General features: G+C 38.7%; 1 protein-coding gene across 5 annotated transcripts in view; it reads right to left on the bottom strand.

Moving 5' to 3' along the window:
* Grm1 (glutamate metabotropic receptor 1) overlaps positions 1–23,315 on the bottom strand; it is a 445,703-nt gene that overhangs the window by 58,884 nt on the left and 363,504 nt on the right. For all 5 annotated transcript variants that reach the window (XM_004846008.4, XM_087190086.1, XM_087190088.1 and 2 more), the window contains exons 5-6: positions 9,187–9,433; positions 4,585–4,753 (exon numbers count right to left, since the gene is read on the bottom strand). In XM_004846008.4, coding sequence (XP_004846065.2) covers positions 4,585–4,753; positions 9,187–9,433 — 416 coding nt within the window. The remainder of the gene's footprint in view (positions 1–4,584; positions 4,754–9,186; positions 9,434–23,315) is intronic.

Here is a 23,315-nt window from a genome sequence, read left to right as displayed (position 1 = left end):
TTATCTTGGCAGGAACCCTGACCAGACGCTTGGGGACCCACTCAGACTTTGACACCTCCCATGGCTTCCAGAATTTGAAGAGGACCAAGGTAACAAGTTATGGACTCTGACTTCCTCAGTAGCTGTCTAAAGAGATCAGGAGATGCAGTTCCCTGTGAGTGTAAACTATCACAAAAGGAAGCAGAAATAGGATGGTGCAAGTGCATCCATTCCTCAACTTCTGTCTTCTAAAAGTCTGAACAACTTGTCCAAAGATCTCTGCAAGGCTCAGCCATCAGTTACACTCAGGGGAGCAGGGTCCTGCTCAGTAATGCATCACCTTGTTTTGTTTTCTCCCATTCCTTCATCTCTCACTTCTCCCCTCATTCTGTCTTCTCTGGGATTGAATCTCCCAATAATACTGGCATGTAATACATAGTTTTCAGTGTTCAAGAGAACTGTGCTGAGAAACCCATGGGCTACAGTTCTCAGGATCTCCTGCCAACTGTGTTCTGTGGAGGGTTGGCAAAAATACAATGATCTAATGGGAGACTGAAGAGAAGGAAAGAGATAATCTAAGGTATCCTCATCTTCTCCACTTTACAGGATATCTCGGGTAGAGGCTCAGTTTTTCCTGATGTGGGAAATGGATTCCTAGCATTACTCATCCTTGAGTTGCCTTTCTTATATTAAAATCCATCTACCAAACTGTACGGCATGATCTCTTTTCTTACTGACTAGATCCTTGTAAAACATACAAAAGTAAAAATTTAATTTTAGTTAACTGTATTGGTAGCATCCCTAAGATATATATTTCTAAAAATTAGAAAACTGGGCTTTTAAGTGCTTCAACTAAAAATTATCATAAGAATGTTCTGTGGGTTATCAGAAAGGAGATCAAATTATTGTTTTAACTTTTAAATAGCATTGATTTTTATGAAATATGATAAAAAATACAGTAACTCTTTAAGGAAAAATAAAAAAGTATTACACTAAAAAACACAGTGCTATTAATCTCCCACAAAATACTCCTCCTCACTTCTAAGACATTTATCGCATTGTGGTTGTCCTTTTCTGAAATAGTTCTGGCAATACTTTTTTATGAGTGACTTTTCATTGGCTGCTGTAATGTTCTTTCTGAATTGGTTCAAATCATCTACAGCAATTTCTGTCAAATAAAATTATTACAATGTATTCTCATCCATCTCATTCACTGTATCTGGCACCATGTGACATCTGGCTCTTCCCATTACCCACAATTACCATGGAAAGGAGACATTTTGAATCCACAGGACATGGAGGGAGCCACAGCAGGATAGCTAAAGACTGAAAGAAGACTTGCAGAACTTCAGAAAGTGGCAAGAAAGATAGGATAAGTGTGCTTAAAGCAAGGGAACTACTCTGAGGGGGATTAAATGCAATGTGTCCTTTACTGTGATAAACTTTCTTTTATTTTAAACATTCACCATATGTTTTGATTACACCTCATAAAATGAGTAGTTTTTCTTAAAAGCTATATTTCCCAGTTAATAAGAGAACATGTCTTACAATCACCCTGTAAGCTGCCTCTCTCCAGTTTTCACAGTGGTTACTGAGATCTGACTCTCAGCATCCTGAGCTTGGTAGGTGGCAAATTAGTGGTGTTAGAATGTAAGTGCTATTATTTAGTAAATGGGATTCAGGTTTCATTTGTTTCTGTACCTCCCAAGGTGCTTATGGGAAATAAACATCCCCCTTACCTCTACTCCAGGTGCTACTGAGAACAGGCATATTTTTTCCTGTGGGATACAAAATATTTCTAAAATTGGCCTGCAAGAGATTTGCTTTTTTCTAGAGTGCTCAGTAATGGCTTAGCAATGATTTTTGGGATTCTCCTTCAGTAACACTGAATGGATACAACACAAGCATGATGCAAGAAAGACTTCAGTATCTAGGCAGAGAGATGAATGCAGACATCTTTGCTTCTGAACTTGGGGAGAAAAGGGGCCTCACTCCCAAAATGTGCATGTGGAATACACATGCTATGTGAACGCCCATTCACGGCCTGCCACTAGTCAGAGTAACAGGAGGGAATTGTGACAGGGAACTGGAGTACAGTGAATCCTTGCAACAACTTGTTTTTTTTTTTCCTGCCAGTTTTTTTCTGTATATCCTGAAAAACCAAACTTTATACTTCTGTAAACTGTTTCACAATAGATGCCTTCACAGCAGACTGAATACCCGCACCTGTACCAGAATGAAGGCCTGGGACTAGTGCACGAGCCCAGGGTTTCTATGTTCTCCTCACTATGTGACTTCAGCCTCACGTATGCTGGCTTTTTTTCCCATCTTGAAAAGGTGATGTAACCAGAATCCATTGGTCTGACATCTAACGGTAACAGTCAAGGAGAAGCTCAGGGCTAATGTATTCTAGAGGACACTTGCATACCACAAGATGGCCTTGAATGAAAGGACTCCATCTGGACAAAAAGAATGGATGTTTCAGAAGGAGGGCTATTAGCTCGTGCACACTGTGTCTGGAGTCACACATGTCACTGACGTACTCCTGCATGTATTGTTAACTAATGGTGTTTCCATGTTTCCTGAATTGCCCCACTCTATCTCAGCTATGTAATGTAATGATTTCCTTAGTCAAAAATCCTCATTACCACTATATTAGTCTGTCTTGTGTTGCTATAACAAAATACCACAGATTGAGTGATTTACGAAGAACAGATTTTTAGATCTCAGTTTTAGTGACTGAAAGTCCAAGATTGGGCAGCAGTGTTTGTTTGGTTGCTAGAGAGTGTCCCATAGGCCGTATCATAAACTGGAGGAGAACTGGGCATATGTAGAAGATGCTAAGCACATGTGGTGGACTCCATTTATAGCAACCAAACTCATGAGAACTAAATCAGTTCGTGAGACCACTGAGGTTGATGCCACTATTGATCTACTCATCTCCTGAAAGGGTTCCACAGCTTCAAGGTTCCACCACCTCTCAACATCACAGAGAAGACAGAGCTTCCAACATACGAATTTTTAGGGCGCATACTCAAGCCATATCCCAACCACAGCATCCACAAATTCAAGGACTAAATGTGGCCATGGAAGGAGGCCTCTAGCACCCTGTCATAGTCAAGAATGGAGTGTACCTTGATTCATAAATTATCATGACAATTATTAAATTCTTTTTCTACAGAGAAGGCTCAAGATATTTAAAACTAGACTGATTTGTCTTAGAAGTTTGTTACTTCCTCCAAGTGGCTGAAATATTAAGAGTTTGTTTAACAGCACAGTTCTCAGATACCAAAACTGTCACTGGTTCCAAATCTGCCACTATTTTTAGAACATTAAAATAGCCCTTCTCCAGCATCCACACCAAAACATACATACCATGAGATGAGATCCTAGCCCTTGGGACCTTTCAGCATACTTAGAGCATCTCATCTAATGTTACCCTGTAGCTCCCAGGCAAAGACTGGAAAAGCAGCATGGTGGCATGGTGAGAGGGCCAGAGCCTCCACACGATCTACTCCAGCCCCAGCTGTGCAGTGCAACATTTATTTGACAGCCTGTCTGCTCCCCAAGATGAATCACAGAAAATTAGAGACAGGGAAGGGCCTATTAGTTCATCTATTCTGTACCCCTGGCAGCTCACCAGCCCTCCCTTATGCCCCATTTCCTTCTCAGTTTGCTTTTAAATAGCATGATACAGACAGAGCTGCTTCCATGCCTCCTTCATGGAGAATTCTTTCTAGCAGATCCAGCAAATGCCCAATATTATTGTTTACTTACTCTAATTGTATATATACATTAATGTTAAGGTTTCTCACTTGGCCCATCTCACCCAGCAATGAAAAAGTCACTGGACATCATTAGAAAGTAGGGACTCTCTGTGTTAGAAAAAAAATGTATTTCATAAGAATCAAAGGACTTGGTAAAGAAGAGAGAAAGGATGAGGAAGGACTTCTGTGTTACCTCATTTCAACTTCTTTTATTTTAGTTACATTCTTATTTAGTATTGTTCAGCTTTTGCCTTTTTAAACAATAGCTAGGACTATGACTAAGCAGTGTCATTGGTTTCCACATTTACTTTGTTTCAAAAATTTTAACTTTAAAATATTTACTTGAAACAATTGTATCTATTCAAGGCGTACAATATGAGGTTTGATAAATGTATGCATTGTGTAGTGATTATCACACTCCATTAGCACATCCATCACAACACTTGTTGTACAATAGATCCCTTGAATTTTCTTTAGTAATAGCTGGAACTATGACTAAGTAGAATTATTGGTTTTGGTTTCCCACATTTACTTCTGCTTCACTTTTTAATTTGATTACTCATCTTCTTTCTGTCTACATTATATGTAAGTTTCCAGCCCATCATTACAATTAAAACAGAAGCTATTTTCAAATATCCTAATAGTTAACCTATTCCACTTCTTAATCTTTTCTGTCTTTTAAATTTTATGTAAATATAAGACCAAAACAGTAAGCCTGGCACAACCTTTCTGGATAGTAGATGAATGTATGAATAGATGAATGTATGCATTTTTCTCTACTAGGACTCAGGGAGGAAATACTCTCAGAAATACTTTCCAAGAAGGAATCTGCACTTACTTTAATCTGTCCTTTCAAGCAAGGCTCACTGCACACGGACCGCACTACTCCACTCTTATTCATCTGTATTTTGTAATCATCAATGTTCAGCACGCCTTCATGCCAGGTTCCAACGTGCACATAGTCATAGCGATTAGCTTCTGTGTACTGCAGATTCATGATATCATACCTGCAAAGCAAACCACATTCGAGTCTTACAGGATATGGACATAATGTAGAAAACAAAGAATTTGGTATCTAAGTTTTAATAGCGAGAAGAGAAATAAAAGCTAGAATCATCACACATCCCAACACCAGCTATTGGGCTGAGGATTTAGCTCAGTGGTTCCACTGCCTGCCTTGCAAGCGGAAGGACCCGAGTTTGATCCCTGGTTCAAAAAAAAACAAAACAAAAAACCACCCAACACCAGCTATTGCAAAAATTTTAGTTTAATTATGTTTCCTTTGATTTTCTAGAATGTATTTGTGTATCATCTACATTTCCTGAAGAGAATATTACTCCTATCATAGTCTCTGCTTATACTCCAAAAATAATTCTGTGTTGATCATTTCCTTCAAATCATTCTTCATTAAATTATTCTTTGAACAAGTAGCAATCCATGAGAACATCAATTTATATATTTGATTGCTTATATTCCAAATATCCTTTTGACATTCACTTTCCATTTTTATTATACTAGATTAAAAGAGGGAGTCTCTATGGAGTTTGGATTTTTTAGGTGCTGGAAGAGCAAATAATCTGAAAAAGGTAGATTTAATTAGTAGGGATGTTGGAAATTTAATATCTAATACATGAACACTTAAACTGATCTCTTTCCAGATTAGGACAAACATTTTTGAAGTCAAATAATTGGTGTCAGTTTTCCCAGTAATTTTAAATGGAGAAATTTGACTAAGGGCAAAATATACATGTAGATCTTTTCCCTGGAGTAATGTGTATCTTTTTATAAAACCAAATCTTTACTACAGCCTGAGTGTTTTCTGGGGGCCAGACTTCATTTTTCCAGGGCAGGAAGCACAGGAAGTTCTCCAATGCAATGGGAAGAACAGAGGACCTGACATCCAATTGTGTGAGCTGGAGCCCTTCTAACATTTCAGTAGTGCCTAGGAATGTCACCAACCTCTTTAAGCTTCTTGGGGTTCTTGGGAAGTATATGTACATAAGGTATGTCACGAAACTTCTTTAAAATTGGGGTGAATGTATAGTCCCTATGGGCCAGATGTTGGCATCTTAAAATTCCTATCCTCATACCCTACCCCCCAAAATGATAGTATTAGGAGATTGGTCTTTGGGGTGATTAATAACGAATCCAGAGTCCTCATGAATGAGATTTGTGTCCTTATAAAAGGCAGCACCCCAAGACCTCTTGCCTCTTCCACCACATGACACAGTTAGAAAGGGCCATCTGTGAAGCACAAAGCAGGACCTCATAGACGTCAGATCTGCTGGTGCCTTAATGCTGGACTTCCTGGCCTCCAGAATTGTGAACAACAAATTTCTATTGTTAATAAGCCACATAGTCTACTGTATTTTGTTATAGCAGCCTCAGATAGACTAAGACAATAGGTACGGTGATATTGTGGAATCATTTATAGCTTTATTTCACAAATAATTCAAAATACTCTGGTTATTTCCATTTCTATAAGGAAACTGAGGAAAATATTTGTGTTGGCATGGCCATTTGTCTCTTAGTCATTGAAAATTCTCTGGTATTCTTACATCTTATTCCTATGTTGTTATTCACTCCAAACAGACTGAAACTCATGTGGCAGTGTGTTCAAACTCTGTTTAGCTCCCTTCTTCTTACTGGGTCCACAGTGGAATTCTTTTTTTTTTGCACTATCTATGCAGAGTTCTTGCCTTCCTAGGCTGCAATGAATCTCATGGTCTCTAGCTCTTTATGCCTGACCCAAGGAATTAATCAACAGACATTCCTCTTCTTCAGCTGTCTTCCTCCCACTTCCCTTCTAATCCATTCTGGAATCTTTCCTCTTTAAACTTCACTCAGACTCACAATCTTTCTTAGCATAGCACTCTGGGAAGGTACTGCCAATCAGGCCTGAGTTGACTTCTGGAAACAATTGGCTATATCTGGCCTGATTCTTTATCTAGACAGTGATTACCAGCTCATTGGCATTTCTGCCTACACTTAATGTGTAAATGTACCCTGTTGTCCACAGGGTGGTTTCTGGTTTCTCCATATCCAGATTCTGGGAGATTCTACAAATAGCTAACTCTTAAAAGAAAGTGGACTTGGGGAGAGTGAACTCAGTGAGCAAAATTTACTAAGAGTGAAAACAGAGTATGATGCACCTGGAGCTCATTATTCATCTTTTTTAATATAAATATCTTTTGTCTATAAATCAGTTTCATAGGACTTTTATTTCAACTTCTTCATTTGCTCTTTCATAAGGGAATTGATTCACACTTCATTAACATTTAAAAACTGAAAAATTCACAGAATTTTGATATGAAAACACATTTTTAAGAAGTTTCAAATACTGGAGGAAAAAATAAGAAGAAAGAAATACGAGAAGATACCAAAGGAAAAAATACTGACTTACTAAAATGTGTGCACAGTGTGTGTTAATGAGTGCTGCTCTTTCCTCTTGACCCCAGGCTTCCTATGGGGCATATTGGCCTTTATTTGGAATATTCTCATGCTGTAAATTACTCTTCAGAGCATCCTCTCAATGCACTGGTTTATGTTGTGTGATGATTAAATAAAGTAATTACAAGAAGGACCCAAAGCATGAGTGATGGTATGGCAGGAGCAGGAAGCCCCCGGAGGTGGTTGGAACGGTAGCTAAACAGATTCAGCTGACCAACTTCAAGCAGGAGGCAATGATCCCCAAAAAGGCACAGAGGGGAAAGCTCTTAATTTTAATATGTAATTAAACATGGAAGAGAAGCAAGCTAAAATTGTGCACCTATGTTTTGAATAACAGATAGAAAAAGGAGAAGACCTGTAATTTATTGGGTATAAAAAAATGCATCTGGCCCTGAACTAGGGACGCTGTATGTTTTCTTTTGCAAATTGTGTGGGAAGGTTTATGCTGCAAGTCTGACCCGGTACTGAGCCTCTCTAGGTGGTCCCTTTCTGAATTTCAGGGCAGTTTGTTCCTCCTGGTACCATGTCCTGAGGTGCTCACCATCCCAAAGCTTTATACAGTCTCATGCCCTGGCTTATCCATCCCACTCACATTCCTCCAATCAAAAGCTGCTCCCACCTAACTGGCAGCTGAGAAGGATTCCTGTAAATGTGCTATTTTATTTGCTGACAGTGACATATGTATCCTTCCTAGAGCTGTGGGATTTTATCAGGGAGGTTCCCACTTAGTCTCCATAAGGGGTGATCTATATGTAGAACATGAAGCATCCATCGAAAGGAGCAATACACAGAGAATTGCTTAGGGTCATACAGTCCCTTTTAGTACTTTTACCATGACATGGAGAAGGTTGCCAGTGATTTTGCCTAATTTCAGGATTAGCTAAAACGCAGCACGATGTGACAAAAGATTACAAGCCTCAGAGTCAGACTACTCTTCTCTCACTACTTGCCTTCTGTGTGACTGTAGGTGACTTGCTTAGTTTATCTGACACTGTTCTATTATACATAAAAGGATAATGATACACGGAAAGCAGTGAGAATTAAGTGACTTGATGATCCATTTTAACACAATCTGTGCCTTCCTAGAAAGCTCTAACTCTGCAAAATCTTAGCCTGAAAAACAATAGGGGCTATGAGGTTGTGAGAGTGTAGAGGCCAAGCTGCGGACATTTCCCCTTTCTGTTGAGACTTTTAATTCTTCTGCCCTTCTAATTATCTCTTTCCTAAGAAAACTGGTGTTATTGAAACTGGAATCATTTTCTATGTACCAGTTACCAGTGGGCTCACTGGTGGCATCAAAACAAGTGTTGCAGAAGAGATTGTATGTAAAATGGCTTGGAGGGAAATATATGTGTGTGTGCGTGAGCGTGTACACACAGATATTTAGTGGGGTTTTTTAGCTTCTTATTTGATTAATTCTTTGAAAGTCATTAGAGACCATATCCTAGAAACAAAATTCTTTCCTTTCTCTTTCCAAGAGAAACATAAAATAGCTCGAGAAAAGGCTGTATATGTATAGAATATGGTTCTCTTCACCTACTAAATACTTTCAGTGGGTGCAGTATCCAAGTATCCATGTTTCCTGACCAGTATAGTATGGCGACTAATCCATCAGAAAGATGCTGAGTGGGGCAGGGTGTGGCTGGGAGTCTGCTGTTGGCCAGGCATACTCTCTGTATGATCTCTTAGACTTGCAGACATGTTCCAGGCCTTCTGAGGAAAGGAAGGATCAGGTGACAGCTGGGTAGGGGGTCAGCACTGGAAGGATGCAGAGTTCTTGTGGTTTACCAAGAAAATTTTCAATGTTTTAATCATGAGTGTGGTCTTTGGTAATATCCATCTGATACTGACTCTGTCTTTTTAGTATTCAGCTGAATCTAACTTCATGATACCCAGACATCAAGAAACCAAAGAGAGCCCTACTTGCCATCTGTCCTGTATAGAAGGCTCACCAAGGGATTCAGGGCCATTATAGAGAAGACCACATTACCTTCCAGGAGCATCTCCTTTCTCATCAAACCACACCTCCTCTCCAGACACGCCGATGAAGGAGGACTTGATGAGGAAGTCTAGGAGCTTTCTGCCATCGATGGGCTTCATGGCATCACAGAGGCCCACGTGGCCAGGGCAGAGGGCGTGGTGCATGTTTTGCAGCCCATGTGCCATCGCATAGATGGCATTAATGACAAACCCCATCTTACTGTCTTGGACGTAGTTTTCTTCTAAGCTTTCGTTGCCTGTAATAGTAAAAATAGATCTTACCAAGGGCACATTCATCAAGACCTTGCATGCTTAACAGTCAAGTGCTTTCAGGGCTTTCAGGGAAGGGAGAGAGGAAAAGTCCACCTGTGTAAGCTTTGTGCTTGTGACCATCTGTGGTATGTTCCACCTGCAAATAGTTCATTCAGTTTCATTGTCTCTACTCGATAATGGATTTATGAGATATAAAAGGAGCTCCATACAAGGTAAAAATAAAGAATTTTTATAAGCCAAACATAGCGGTATACACCTATAATTCTAGCGCTCTGGAAGGCTGAGGCAGGAGGATTGTGAGTTCAAGCCCAACCTAGGCAACTTAGAGACTTAGTAAGAACCTGTCTGTAAATAAAAATAAAAATAAATAGATAAAGGGGCAGGGATACAGCTCAGTGCAAAGACTTTGAGTTCAATCCCCAGGACTGAAAAATTTTTTTCATATAAGACAATTCTTAAGGGGCAATAAAATTAGCTCTTATTCTCTTTTGGTTCCTTGGAACTCAGATTAAAAGTCTCTCCCTATCTCATGGTACTGGAAGAGCATTCTTTTATTCTCTATGACAATCTGCAATTAATAGTAAGTCAGTGTTTACATTACCAGCTCCCTGACATTTTCTTTTGATGATCTCACTATTTTTATCATTTCTAAGGACACAAAAACCCAGAATTAGAAGAAGACATCAGTATGGTGTAACATCTTCTTATTTATGGTTGGCAGTACAGAAATATTTAAATAAGATTGGCTAATTATTAGAAACCTAGGTGAAATATTTCTTGATAGAAGTCACACTACCCATTAATTTTAGCCTTTTGGTTTTACCTGTACATTTCAAAAGCCCTGTGATCATTTCTGCCCAAGTAAAAGAGTTCCCCGAGTAGCAAAGAACTTCACAGCAACAGTAATGTGTTAAACCTAACCTGCATATTGGAAGTTGAAGCTTTAGTACTTGCACACGGGTGAGAAATTTGGAGATCATTTGGGTTTGAAAAATAAAGGTAACAAGTTTGGAAAATAACATAGATTGGTGTACACCATTGGCATAATTCAGAGACTTTGCACTTAGTTTCAGAAATCTGCTTCTTTCTGCATTGGGCTTTCCTTCACCCACTTGACTGATAGTGAGGGTCCTTTTTGACCTATGTGTGCTTGAGGTTCTAAAGGTTGGGAAGGTTGGCAGACTCAGCTGTTGGCAGATTCATGGTTTTGAGAACAATCTGAGATTCTCTGCACTTCCTACCAGCTCCTTCTTTGTTCCAGTTTAAGCATTCATTGCACGCTAATGTTCTTTCTTGGGCTAAAAGCTAGCAGATGGTACATAAGAAGGTGGAGATCTTGAAGTCTTTAGAAGGAGTGGTAAAGAGTTTTGACCTTGATATTGAGCTTGGGATGAAAATAGAAATTTCTAAAGAGTTCTATTTAAAGGATGCTCTTCTTGGATGTGGTTGAAAATGTGCAAAAGATACAAGTATGTCAACCCCAAGAGTAAGATACAAAATACTCAGGCCAGGTAGAAGAGGAAAAAGATTCAATTCCAATCCATCTTCCAATTTTGCTTGATAGGACCTTATTAAAACAGAAATTTCCTTAAATAGGACACACATGTGTCTCTGGTGTGAGAAACTGAAAGTGTAAAGAAGGACTAAGTGTATGATAGGTAATGTGAAATAGGAAGAAAAGGGGCAAAGGGGAAAGAAGTGGGAGGGCTATGGGAAAGGATAGAAGGGAATAGGGTTAACATGAGAAAATGGAAGAATAGGAACAAAATCTTTGTAAATAGGGAGGAATGGAGGGGTTGAAGGGAGGGCTGGGCAAGGGTAAAAAATAAGAACCAAGAGAGACTATGTAAAGGTGCAAATTCCCAATGATGAATGTCATTATATTGTATACCTAAAATGTACCAATGATTAGAATGAATAATCGATAATGCAAAATAGGAAGAAAAGGTCCAAAGGGGTAGGGGTAATGGGAGGGGCAGGGGAAAGGAAAGAAGGGAAAGGAAAAATGATGAGAAATGGAAAAATTGGAAATAAAGTCTTTGTAAACAGGGAAGGGTGGAGGGCGTGAAGGGAGGGCTAGGAATGGGGAAAAAATAAGAACCAAGATGCAGTATGTAAAGGTACAAGTCCCAATGAGAAATGTAATTGTGTTGTATACCTACAATGTACCAATAAAAGAATTTAACAAAAAAAAAAGAAAAAAAACCCAGAAATTACCTAATGTAGTATTTTCCATATTGAAAAGAAACTTTCAAGAAAGAAATGAGGATTATGAGAAATAGAGAGGGCATTAAAAAAAAGAAACTGCATAGAATAAGAATAGACAGTTATTTAAGACAGAAAGCAAAGATCCTCCTTGCAAACAATGCAAAGTCACTGAAACAGGGTAATTTATGTCTGTCACCATGAATCCCTGACCTTCATGATGCTTTTCTTTCCCTTTAGTATAATAAGAGAGGTAAATTAGCAGGACCTGTCCGATAAGTTTTGAACAAGAATTTACATGCTACTTTGAGTCCTAAATGAGAGACTCAAATAAATATGTTACTGGAATCAGAGACATTTTATAGGGTGGGAATATTGATTGAGCGGTCAAAAACCTTCACTACAGTGGCCACTTAAAGGATCCTACTTAATACTAAAACCAACCACCTGAAAATGCAGTGGTTAAAAAATCAACAGCAGGGAGGCAGCCACCTGGTTCCACACTACAAAGACGCGGAGGCCACCGGACCACCAGACCACGGTACTGAGTCTCACTGCTCCCGGCCCAGAGGTAGGGGCTTCTGAGCCGCCGTCCCACTGCTCCTGTACCAGAAGAAGGGGCTTCCCGGCCACCAACCCTCCTGCTGCTCCCAGCCCACAGGAAAGGGCTTTTGGGCCACCATCCCTACCACTGCTCTCGGCCCCCTTCCCACCTCTCCCACTCAGAGGAGGTAATCCGTGCAGGCACCTACAGCACCGCCCCCGACCCCCCCCCCCCACTCGAAATGAGAAAACATGTAAATGAGATGGAACACTCTGATATTCAACCACCTGGACCCACTGAACTGGCAACAAAAGGGGATCTGGAAAAAATGAAATTAGAAATTATTTCTCAGACAACAGGAGAAATCATGCCCCTAGTGGAAGACATGATTAATAAATCTAGAGAGGAGCTGAGGAACATGATGGAATCCCAACATAGGAAACAAATGGAATCCATAAAACAGATGCAAATAGATTTCCAGGACATGAAAAACTCCATTGAAAGTCTACACAGCAGAATGAGCCAATGTGAGGACAGAATTTCAGATATAGAAGATAAGATTGCAATTAGTGACCAAGAAAAGAAAAATTGCTTCAAAATTATAAGGGAACATGAGAAATCAATCCAGCAGCTGCTAGATGATGCAAAGAAGAATAACATAAGACTGATTAGAGTCAATGAAGAAACAGGAGAGAGTGCAGATGACATAAAAAAATCTCTTCACAGAAATAATGGCAGAAAACTTCCCAAGCAGGGGAAAAGAGCTTGACATACAGATAAGTGAGACATATAGGAGTCCAAATAGCCTTGATCAAAAAAAATCTACACATAGGCATATAATTGTTAAGATTCCAGAAACTCAACAGAAGAACAAAGTTCTACAAGCAGTTAGAGAAAAGAAACAAATCACATGCAAAGGAAAGCCCATCAGAATCACAGCAGACTTCTCAACACAAACCATCAAAGCAAGAAGAGCTTGGAGTGACATATTCCAAGCCCTAAAAGAAAACAGCCTCCAACCCAGATTGATGTACCCTGCAAAACTATCTTTCAAAGTTGATGGAGAAATAAGATACTTTCATGAAAAAGAGCACCTTAGGAACTTCGTAAATACCAAACCAGCACTCCAAAGAATTTTACACAATATCCTAGGAACAGACATTGAGGGTCAGTCTCAGGAAGCAAAGTAGAATGAACCCATCTGGCATGACAAGAAATTAAATGTAAAGGGGGAGAACCCAGCAAAAAGAAAAAGTCATGGCAATGACAAGTCAATATGTTTCAGTTATAACCATCAACGTTAATGGTCTCAATTCACCAATCAAAAGAAATAGACTGGCAGAATAGGTCAAGAAGCAAAATCCACCAATACGCTGCATACAAGAAACACACTTAATTCAAAAGGAAACTCATAGACTGAAAGTTAAAGGATGGAAAACAATACTCCATGAGACAGGAACCCAAAAAGAAGCAGGAGTAGCTATCCTCTTTGCAGATCAAGTAGATTTCAAACCAACACTGATTAAGAGAGACAAAGAAGGACACAACATCCTTGTAAAGGGAAGAATCCAAGAGGAAGAGATGACAATCATAAATATCTATGCACCAAACACTAGTGCACCAAACTATATAAAACAAATGCTAACAGACATGAAAAGTCATATATGCACTAATGCAAGTGTAGTGGAGGACCTCAACATCCCACTGGTACAAATAGATAGATCAACTAGACTAAATATAAGTAATGAAATACTAGAACTCAATGAAACTCTTGAACAAATGAACTTAACAGATGTTTACAGAGTCTTCCACCCCACAAAATCAGAATACACATTCTTCTCAGCTGCACATGGGTCATTCTCCAAAATAGACCACATACTCACACCTAGAACATGTTTAAGTAAGTGGAAAGGAATTGAAGTTATCCCCTGTATATTATCAGACCATAGTGCGATGAAATTGGAGATTCATAGCAAAAGAAATGCAAAAAATTTCATAAACATGTGAAAATTGAACAACACACTTCTGAATAACCAATGGTTCACAGAGAAAATTAAAGAAGAAATCAGACAGTTCCTTCAATTAAATGACAATGACAATACAACATATTGGAATCTATGGGACACAATGAAAGCAGTCTTATGAGGGAAATTCATAGCAGTGAATATGCATATTAGGAAAATAGAAGGAGCCAAATTAAATAACCTGATGATGCACCACACGCTTCTAGAAAAAGAAGAACAAGACAACCCCAGAGCTCATACAACGGAGGAAATTGTAACGATCAGAGGAGAAATCAATGAAATGGAGACTATGAGAATGATACAAAGAAATCAATGAAGGCAAGAGTTGGTTCTTTGAAAGAATTAACAAAATTGACAAACCCTTAGCTAACCTTGTCAGAAAAAGGAAAGAAAAGGCCCAAATCCATGCAATTAGGAATGAAAAGGGTGAAATGACAACAGACCCAGAAGAAATCCAGAGGATCATCAATACCTACTTCCAGAACCTATACGAAAATAAGATGGAAAACACAGAAGAAATGGACAGATTCCTAGATACATATGAATTATCAAAGTTGAATGAAGAAGACCTAAAAATTCTGAACAACCCAATATCAACCAATGAAATTGAAAATGTAATTAAAAACTTATCAACTAAGAAAAGCCCAGGCCCTGATGTCTTCACTGCTGAATTCTACAAGACATTTAGAGAGGAACTGCTGCCACTACTGTTTAAACTCTTCAATGAAATTGAAAGGGAAACAATACTCCCAAATTCATTCCTGGAAGCAAGCATCATCTTGATCCCAAAAGCAGAGAAAGACCCAACCAAAAAGGAGAACGATAGGCCAATCTCACTAATGAACATAGATGCAAAAATCCTTAAAAAGATGATGGCAAACAGAATGCAGAAGATCATCAAGAAGATCATACACCCTGATCAAGTGGAATTTTTCCCAGGGATGCAGGGATGGTTCAATATATGAAAATCAATCAATGTAATACACTATATCAATAGAGCCAAGGACAAAAACCATATGATAATCTCCATAGATGCAGAAAAAGCATTTGACAAAATCCAACATGCATTTATGATAAAAACCCTCCAAAAAATTGGAATAGATGGTCTCTACCTCAAACTGATAGAAGCCATCTATGAAAAACCAACAGCCAATATCATACTAAATGGTTAAAAGCTGAAATCCTTCACACTAAAATCAGGATCAAGACAAGGATGTCCAGTATCACCACTCTTGTTCAATATAGTTCTGGAAACATTAGCCATGGCAATTAGACAAGAGAAAGAAATAAAAGGATTAAAGATAGGAAATGAAGAGGTCAAATTGTCATTATTTGCAGATGACGTGATACTCTATATAGAAGACCCCAAGAACTCCACCAAAAGTCTTCTAGACTTAATAACCAAATTCAGTCAAGTAGCTGGTTACAAGGTCAGCACAAAAAAATCAATAACTTTCCTCTACACCAATGAGAGACTCACTGAGAGAGAAATAGGGCAAATAATTCCTTTCACAATAGCATCCAAATAACCGAAATACCTAGGAATCAACCTAATGAAAGAAATCAAGGACCTCTTCTCTGAAAACTGTGGCACTCTGAAAAGAGAGATTGAAGATGATATCAGAAAATGAACAGACATCCCCTGCTCCTGGGTAGGAAGGATAAATATAGTGAAAATGGCCATACTTCCAAAACTGCTATATAGATTTAATGCAATTCCAATTGAGATCCCAACAGCATACTTCATGGGCCTTGATCAAACAATCCAAAAATTCATTTGGAACAAGAAGAGACCCAGAATAGCATTAGCAATTCTAGGTAACAGAGACATGGCAGGGGGTATCACAATTCCCAACCTGGAACTCTACTACAAAGCTACTGTGATAAAAAAACAGCATGGTACTGGCAAAGAAACAGACCTGAGGACCAGTGGAACAGATTAGAAGATGCAGAAACAATGCCAGACATACTCAGGCATCTCATCTTTGACAAAGGAGCCAAACACCCTCACTGGAGGAAAGATGGCCTCTTTAATAAATGGTGCTGGAAAAATTGGGTTTCAACTTGCCAAAGATTAAAACTAGACCTATATCTCTCACCATGCACTAAACTAAAATCAAAATGGATTAAAGATCTAAATATTAAAATAAAAACTCTGAACCAGTTGGAACAGAGGTTAGTTAGGTAGAACCCTTGAAGACATCGGTGTAGGAAAAGATTTTATGAACAAAACCTCAGTTGCCCTTGAACTAGCACAATCAACAAGTGGGATCTCTTCTTATTAAAAGGCTTCTGCACAGCAAGAGAAACCACCAGCAGTGGGAAGAGACAACCCACAATGTGGGGAAAAATCTTCACCTGCTCTTCCTCAGACAAAGGTCTACTATCTCCAATCTATAAAGAACTTAAAAAGATCAGACCTCCCAAATTTAAAGACCCAATCCGTAAATGGGCATCTGACATGAACAGACATTTCTCAGACAAAGAAGTAGAAATAGCAAATAAATACATGAAAAAATGTTCAACATCACTGGTCATTCGAGAGATGCAAATGAAAACAATGCTGAGATTCCACTTCACTCCAGAAAGAATGGCTGCTATCATGAAATCAACCAATAACAAATGCTGGCAGGGCTGTGGGGAAAGAGGAACCCTGATCCACTGCTGGTGGGAGTGTAGACTGGTGCAACCACTGTAGAAATCAGTATGGAGATACCTGAAAAAACTAGGACTGGAAGTCCCTTTTGTCTCCGCTATTCCACTGCTGGGTATCTTCCCCAAAGAATTAAAAGAATCATACCACAGTGATGTATGTGCGCCCGTATTCATAGCAGCACAGTTTGTAGTAGCTAAAACTTGGAAACAGTCCAAATGCCCATCAACTGGAGACTGGATAAAGAAAATGTGGTTTGTTTATAAAATGGAGTACTACTCAGCCATAAAAAATGAGAAATTAGAGACATTTAGAGCTAAGTGGATGCACATTGAGGTGATACTCTTAAGTGAAATAAATAGGACACACATGTGTAAATACCAAATAGTTTCTCTGGTGTGAGAAACTGAAAGTGTAAATAAGGACTAAAATGTATAATAGGTCATGTGAAATAGGAAGAAAAGGGGCAAAGGGGAAAGAAGTGGGAGGACTAGGGGAAAGGATAGAAGGGAATGGGATTAATATGAGAAAATGGAAAAGAACCCCACAAAATCTTTGTAAATAGGGAGGAATGGAGAGGTTGAAGGGAGGGCTAGGCAAGGGTGAAAAATAAGAACCAAGAGAGACTATGTAAAGGTGCACATTTCCAATGATGAATGTCATTATATTGCATACCTAAAATGTACCAATGATTAGAATGAATAATCGATAATGCAAAATAGGAAGAAAAGGTCCAAAGGGGTAGGGGTAGTGGGAGGGGCAGGGGAAAAGAAAGAAGGGAAAGGAAAAATGATGAGAAATGGAAAAAATGGAAATAAAGTCTTTGTAAATAGGGAAGGGTGGAGGGGGTGAAGGGAGGGCTAGGAATGGGGAAAAAATAAGAACCAAGATGCATTATGTAAAGGTACAATTTCCAATGAGAAATGTAATTGTTTTGTATACCTACAATGTACCAATAAAAGAATTTAATAAAAAAAAATGCTGGCGGAGTTGTGGGAAGAAAGGAACCCTTCTCCATTGTTGGGGGGAGTGCAGACTGGTGTAACCACTGTGAAAATCAATATGGAAATACCTCAAACAACCAGGATTAGGGGTCCCATTTTTCCCAGCTATTCCTTTGCTATGTATCTTCCCCAAAGAATTAAAAGAATCATACCACAGTGATACATACACACCCATGATCATAGCAGCACAATTTGTAATAGCTAAATCTTGGAAACAGCCCAATTGCCCATCAACTTGAGACAGGATAAAGCAGATGTGTTTTTTTAATTTATTTTTTCATAAAATAGAGCACTACTGAGCCACAAAGAATGAGAAACTAGACACATTTATAGCTAAATGGGTGCACATTGAGGCCATACTCTTAAGTGAAATAAATAGGACACACATGTGTAAATACTGAATAGTTTCTCCGGTGTGAGAAACTAAAAGTGTACATAAGGATCAAAATATATAGTTGATAATGTGAAATAGGAAGAAAAGGTCTAAAGGATAGGGGAAGTGGGAGGGGTAGCGGAAAGGAAAAATATGAGAAAAGGAAAAAATGGAAACAAAATCTCTGTAAATAGGAAGGGGAGGAGGGGTTAAAGGGAGGGCAGAGAATGGGGAAGAAATAAGAACCAAGATACATCATGCAAAGGTATAAGTTCCCAATGATGAATGTAACTGTATTGTATGCCTAAAATGTACCAATAAACTGAATGGGAAAACAATAAAAATAAATTTAAAAATAAAAATAAAAGCAGGTGCAAGAGTTCTGGGTTTTTTGGGGGGTTTTTTTTTGGTACCAGGGTTCAAACTCAGGACCTTGCACTTTCGAGGCAGCCGCCGGAACCACTGAGCTAAATCCCCGGCCCAAGAGTTCCACTTTTGCTGTTTGTGTTGCCTATGTATGGGTATACTTTGAAAAAGATTTGGGTATTTGTTTAAAAAAAAATCAACAGTAGGGTCAAAATTACAGGGAAAGGTTTATAACACTATCAAATGGAAAATATTCTATGGCCACTGCATTTGCTATTCCTAGTGTAGTAATGATTGTGGAAGATTTGTTTTCTACATGAAAATTGTGCTGGTGTCCTGAGAACAGATGTCCTAACCCAGTGGTCATCTAGTGGATACTTCATTCTTCAGCACCAAGACAGTAAGTGTTCTTGGACACCTGTGAGGTCAGCGTTTTCCTTTGGATCATTATTTAGGGTGATCATACAACATATCCAAACTGGGTCACTTCGCAGAGTAAAGGTGAGTGCTGACAATAATTATTCCAGAACACAGGTGCAAAAAAGGCAAATTGGGAAAACTCAATTCATATCTCCTATCTCTTGATCCATGTCCACTCTATATATACCGATGTAATTGTAAATAAGTATATATATATATATATATATATGTGTGTGTGTGTGTGTGTGTGTGTGTATACCCACATATCAATATATATAATCAGTACAATATATTCATTAATTTTAAGTTATTTTACACTTATTTAACTTTAATGGCAAGTGTGTTCAATAGCAATAGCTACCATATTTTTAGTATTATCTATCTATAGCACTCAATAAATGAGATCTAAGGTTCACCATTTTCCTGCCAAATAGGCATTAATGTCACCATTTTACAGGTGCAGAAAGAAGAATGTGTTATAACTTAAATTCAAATGCCCTCTCAGTTCTTGTTCCTCCCGTTGTACTCAGTGGCTACATGGTGCAGATACAGAAAGCTACAAAGGAAGCACTTTTCTGGTATCAGAGGACAAGGCACCCTGCCATGTACCAGCATCTTTGCCAAGCCTGGTTTGGGGCTTCTCCCTGGGATTGTTCCAGGTGTGCACAGCTGCCTCTCTGATAAGAACTGCTAGCACCCAATCTATTGATAGCAAAATATGACAAAGAAACCTATCCTGTCAATATCCGTCATAAGAGAGAAAGGAGGCTAGACATTTGTTTCCAGGGAATAGGTGCAAAGTAATAGCTCACACTCTTACCTAACCAAAAATAGCTTCTGTGTTGTGCAATTCTGTAATAAGCTCATGTACTTCCCTACCCTGGCAGACCACCAGCTCTGCATACAAAGGAGGAGGGGACCACTAGGAAAAACTCTCTCCTCAGCTACTACCCATCTCATCTCTGTCAGTTCCAGTCAAATGAACTATCACTTGGGAACATGTGGCATAGAGTTGGAAAATCATGCGGCCTTTACAAGATCATCTTCTTTGTCATAGCAACTGTCCCAGATAATGTTGCCAGAATCTATCATGTAACAAACGAAATATATTACAGGCTTCCCTGTCCCCCTAAGATCTTATATTTTTATGACCACTGAATAAAGAATCTAAAACTAATAACATTGTCACTTGGTGGGAAGGTGAAAACACTTTGATTCCCCAGGGTTTAGTACCTTTTCATAACCCTAGTCTCAAAGTTATTTGTGAGATGGGGATTTCATGTTTCATTTTCTGTGGTGCATTAACTATGATAGACCACTAGGGTGTCATTAAACCATTAAGCCATTTCCTTTTCTAATATACTAAATGGAATCAAATAATTGAGGTTGACTGTGTTTATTTACCTTCCAAAGAATACCTGCCTAACTGCTTCACAATGGATTGTGAAAATAGCTACCTTGATTTAAAATAGTAATTTCATTCTTTATTGCAAAAAGCCTGAGGACTATAAATTGCTACCAGAGTGCAGCAGCACACAGGGCTTCCATGGAGGCAGGGAAGGTAGTGTAGCTCTAGAAACAGGAAATTCATGGTGGCTGGGAGAGAGATGGGTAGTGCTGTCTGTTGCCATTTAGGATGGCAGAGTGGTACAGCAGAAAGAACTCTGGGCCAGGCACCTCAACTGATGATATTTAGATGCAGTTCCACCGGCGTCTATCAACAACAAATTTCCAAAAAGTCATGGCACTTGGACATTAGTTTTGACCTCCTTGAGCCTCAGTTTACAAATCTCAAAAATAACACAAATAGATTAGATTATTTTCCTGAAGACTTCCTTGCCCTGTAAAGTATGCATTGCTTCTCTAATTTCTCATTTATTAACACTGGGTACAGCCACTGACATGTATTATACTTTTCAATCCTCATACATGAGATAAATTCTCCTATCACCATTTGTCTTAGTTACTTTCCTCACTGCTGAGACACAATATTCGACACCCACAATTCTAAGGAGGAAAGCTTTATTTTGGCTCACAGTTTGTAGAAGTTTCAGTCCATAGTCTCAGCTGGCTCCAGGGCAGAGGGACATGCCAGAAGAGAAACAGATCATGGCATGGCAGTAGGAAGACAGAGATCAAGGAAGGAGGGAGGGAGAGAGGAAGATGGACCCTTGCAGGCCACGGCCCAGTGACGACCTCCTCCAACCAGGCTTCACCTCGAAAATCCCATTTGGCTATCAGCTCATCAGTGGACTAATACAGTGCTAAGTAACACGCCCCATGATCCAATCACTTTCCCAACACCTCACCTATGTGTGCGTGAGGCATTGGGAGGACACCTGAAAATAAACCATAGGACCATTTTACAGATGAGAAGAACAAAGCACAGAGTATACAGGGTGTGGCTGGGGAGGGTAAGGGTACCCTCCTTTCCCTTGTCCTATGACTCTTCATGGAGGGACTCATGGAGGAACCCTCAAACCTCTCTTCTTACTTAGTGAGAAGAGCAATGCCTCACTTTGTGAGTGACTTGAGAACAGCAAACTGAACATGCTCAGCCCAACTATTACTCTTTTAATTGGAACAAGGCACTTGACTCAAACTTTCGGTTGACTGGCCTGAGGAAACGTGTCCAGTGGTTGTCCAGCTATACCAGTTACTGGACAGGTTAGTCTAGCAAATTCTGGAATCAAATGCTCAAAAGTCAATTGTGGGCAATATCTAATCCATGTTCTCTTCCAGTTTAATTTTTTATTTTCTATTTTTGTAGATGTTAAAAACTTTTTCATTAAGGCATAATTTACCTAGAGTAAAGTGCACAAATCTTTACAGATCAATAAATTTTCACACGTGTACAAACCCATGTGGTTTCCACCAGGAACATGGTGTAGAGCATTTCCAGAAGGTTTTCATTTATTTGGGGTTTCTTGAATTTATCCTAGCAATGTTTTAATCAATGCTTAGAGTGCAGATTCTAAGTGCTTGATTTTTTCTGCTACTACTATAATTGGTACAGTTTTAAAACATTATTGCTAGTATATAGAAATACTATTAATATTTATATACCAATTTTTTATCCTGAAATCTTAATTTACTTATTAATTCTAATTTTATACATTCTTTTGGATATTCTACATCCATCTATTAACATTACTAATAAAACTGATATCTAATCTCCATATGTCTACTTCTGGGACTATTTGTTATATGGATCCACATTTTAGAAGGAAGCACATTAGCTGGCACACTAACATCCAGCAGCTTGTGTTCAAGGACTTATAGCTGGCAAGGACAGAAGCAATATTCATGAGCAGTATTCTCTGCCCAGTCACACTATGCATGCATGTAGCAACCCTCACAGGTGAGGAAGCTTGTTGCAAACAGAACATAGTATTTGCTAGTGAAAATAATTAGTGTGACATTCATTGTGCCTGTTTGATGTCCAGAATCAGAAAATATAAACAATATACTGAAAGAATATTTAGCTCCAATAAAGTAATTTTGTCGACACCTGTATTTTCAACTTTGTTAATGCAATCCTATCACTGTGGAGGTAGGTACCTGTTTAAAACTACACCCTTGGCATTAACTTCAAGCAAAAAAAACCAAACACAGACTTTATTCTACTGCCTCATAAAACAAGGAAGCATTCTGGGGAACATGGCTAAACATGATTAGCGCAGGAGGAAACATTCTTCTAATTTCTTGCCATGTGTAGCTCTATATTGCTTTATATCATGACAGCATTATATATTAGATACATAATTTGATACAATGTCAGGGAGATTGAAATAAAAAGGACTGTATTTTTATTGTTAACGTATCAAGCAAAAACATGAAATTTATATTCCTTTAAATTGCTCATTTCAGATTTATTGAAGGAAAATTAATAAGATATTTTTTTAAAAAATAATGACTTGAAAAAACTACAGTGCCCTCAATTTAACTTGAAGGCTTAGGGTGTTAAATTTTCTTTATTCTTTTCCAGGGAAATGTGTGATAAGAGAATAGTCTAGTCTTGCCCATGTTCAAGTCTAGAATCTGTGAATTTCTTTTCCTTTGACATTACATTTTACTCTTTCCCTAAGAGGTTCTCTCTGTTCACATCACTGAAAAATATGACCCCACCATTATTTCTATTCTATTTATTAAAATGTAAATTAACTCCTATGTAGGGTGGAAGAGAAGAAAGGAAGAGTCATTTAACCAAGCATATTATTATCGCTCTTTTTATTAGTTGAATTTTGATTGCTTTACCCCACCTGGTTTTTACATAT

Source organism: Heterocephalus glaber, unplaced genomic scaffold (assembly GCF_053883595.1).
Source record: "Heterocephalus glaber isolate CG9 unplaced genomic scaffold, H.glaber_assembly_v1.0 deba00001550, whole genome shotgun sequence".
NCBI lineage: Eukaryota > Metazoa > Chordata > Mammalia > Rodentia > Bathyergidae > Heterocephalus > Heterocephalus glaber.
This window is presented reverse-complemented; position numbering and strand designations above follow the sequence as displayed.